The sequence below is a fragment of the Volvox carteri genome (assembly GCF_000143455.1).
Source record: "Volvox carteri f. nagariensis unplaced genomic scaffold VOLCAscaffold_29, whole genome shotgun sequence".
NCBI classification, from domain to species: domain Eukaryota; kingdom Viridiplantae; phylum Chlorophyta; class Chlorophyceae; order Chlamydomonadales; family Volvocaceae; genus Volvox; species Volvox carteri.
In genome coordinates, this window is record NW_003307572.1 from 444,848 (window position 1) to 445,914 (window position 1,067).

The following is a 1,067-nucleotide window of genomic DNA, read 5'->3' on the forward strand; positions in this document are numbered from 1 at the left end:
TATCCGACACCCCGAACGCAACCGTACAGCAAGCCATGAAGGCTATAGGACATAATTGTAGCTTAGATGCGGCAGGAGCAAAGCGAGTATAGCCTCTAAGCTAGGTTATGTACGGCAGCCGTATGGCTTGCTGAGAATTCGAATTTACTATTTCAGCTGACAGCTCCATAGTTCCGGCATTCTGCCTACACTATTGGAGCTTATTATTATTGTTGCTCTCACTTCCCCCCCCCCGCCCTCAGTGTCCCTCGTTTATAAGCGGCAGGCTCGGCCCAGTTGGAGACCGGTGATTAGGCAGTCCCCTCGGAGCGCCGGACGTGCAGCTGTACAGCGATTACCGCACGGCAAATAAGTGCCTATAGAGTATCGTCGCGCGCTAGGAATGTCGCCTGGCCAGCCCCGCTGGCCAGGGTGTGGTTCGTGCGTCGCTGACGCTTCAGGTTTGCCCTCGGGGCGGGTGACCAGTGGACGCAGTCATTAATGCTGCGTTTAGTTGTCTAGTGCTGTGCGTCAGTTCTTTCGGCCGTGCCGGTGTGGCCGCGCTGGACAGCGCTGCGCGCGCTCAGACCGCGCCGTGTGGCGCTAGACCGCGCTTCGGCGCACACGCGCCCTGGCGCTCCGAGAGCAGCAATTAGTACTCTGCAGTAGTGTAAGGCCCTTGGCAGCCCCGGTTTCGCCTCGCCCTGTCCTATCCGACACCCCGAACGCAACCGTACAGCAAGCCATGAAGGCTATAGGACATAAATGTGTATAAAGGTTATGGGGGGTTCCCGAGTGGGTAGAGGATCTGCAAGTTTTATGGCTTGGCCAAGCCGCGGAGGACGACGAGCATGTACTCTTGGAGCGCCCAGCATATAGCACATGTAGGAGCTTTCTGTCGGGTTCCGGATAGATCAGATTTTGACGGACGCGATGGCTGTGGTTGGCCAGCTTAAGTTGCCGAACCTTATCCACAGGAATAGCAGGCACAACGCTAAGGCATACGAGTCCTGGTAGCTCAATTAGTTGATATAACTTTCTTTTCTATTCTGATATTGGGTGTTGGGATAATAGTCTTTAGATTTTTC

The 1,067-nt window shown here is 54.9% G+C and overlaps 1 protein-coding gene across 1 annotated transcript in view; it reads left to right on the top strand.

The window, feature by feature from the left end:
- Nucleotides 1-744, top strand: part of VOLCADRAFT_105477 (uncharacterized protein) — a gene marked incomplete at its 5' end in the record, with an annotated part of 4,486 nt that extends 3,742 nt beyond the window's left edge. The window contains one exon of the mRNA XM_002952298.1: nucleotides 243-744. Within this exon, the coding sequence (XP_002952344.1) occupies nucleotides 243-290 (48 nt within the window). The 3' untranslated portion in view covers nucleotides 291-744. The remainder of the gene's footprint in view (nucleotides 1-242) is intronic.
- Nucleotides 745-1,067: the final 323 nt, after the last annotated feature.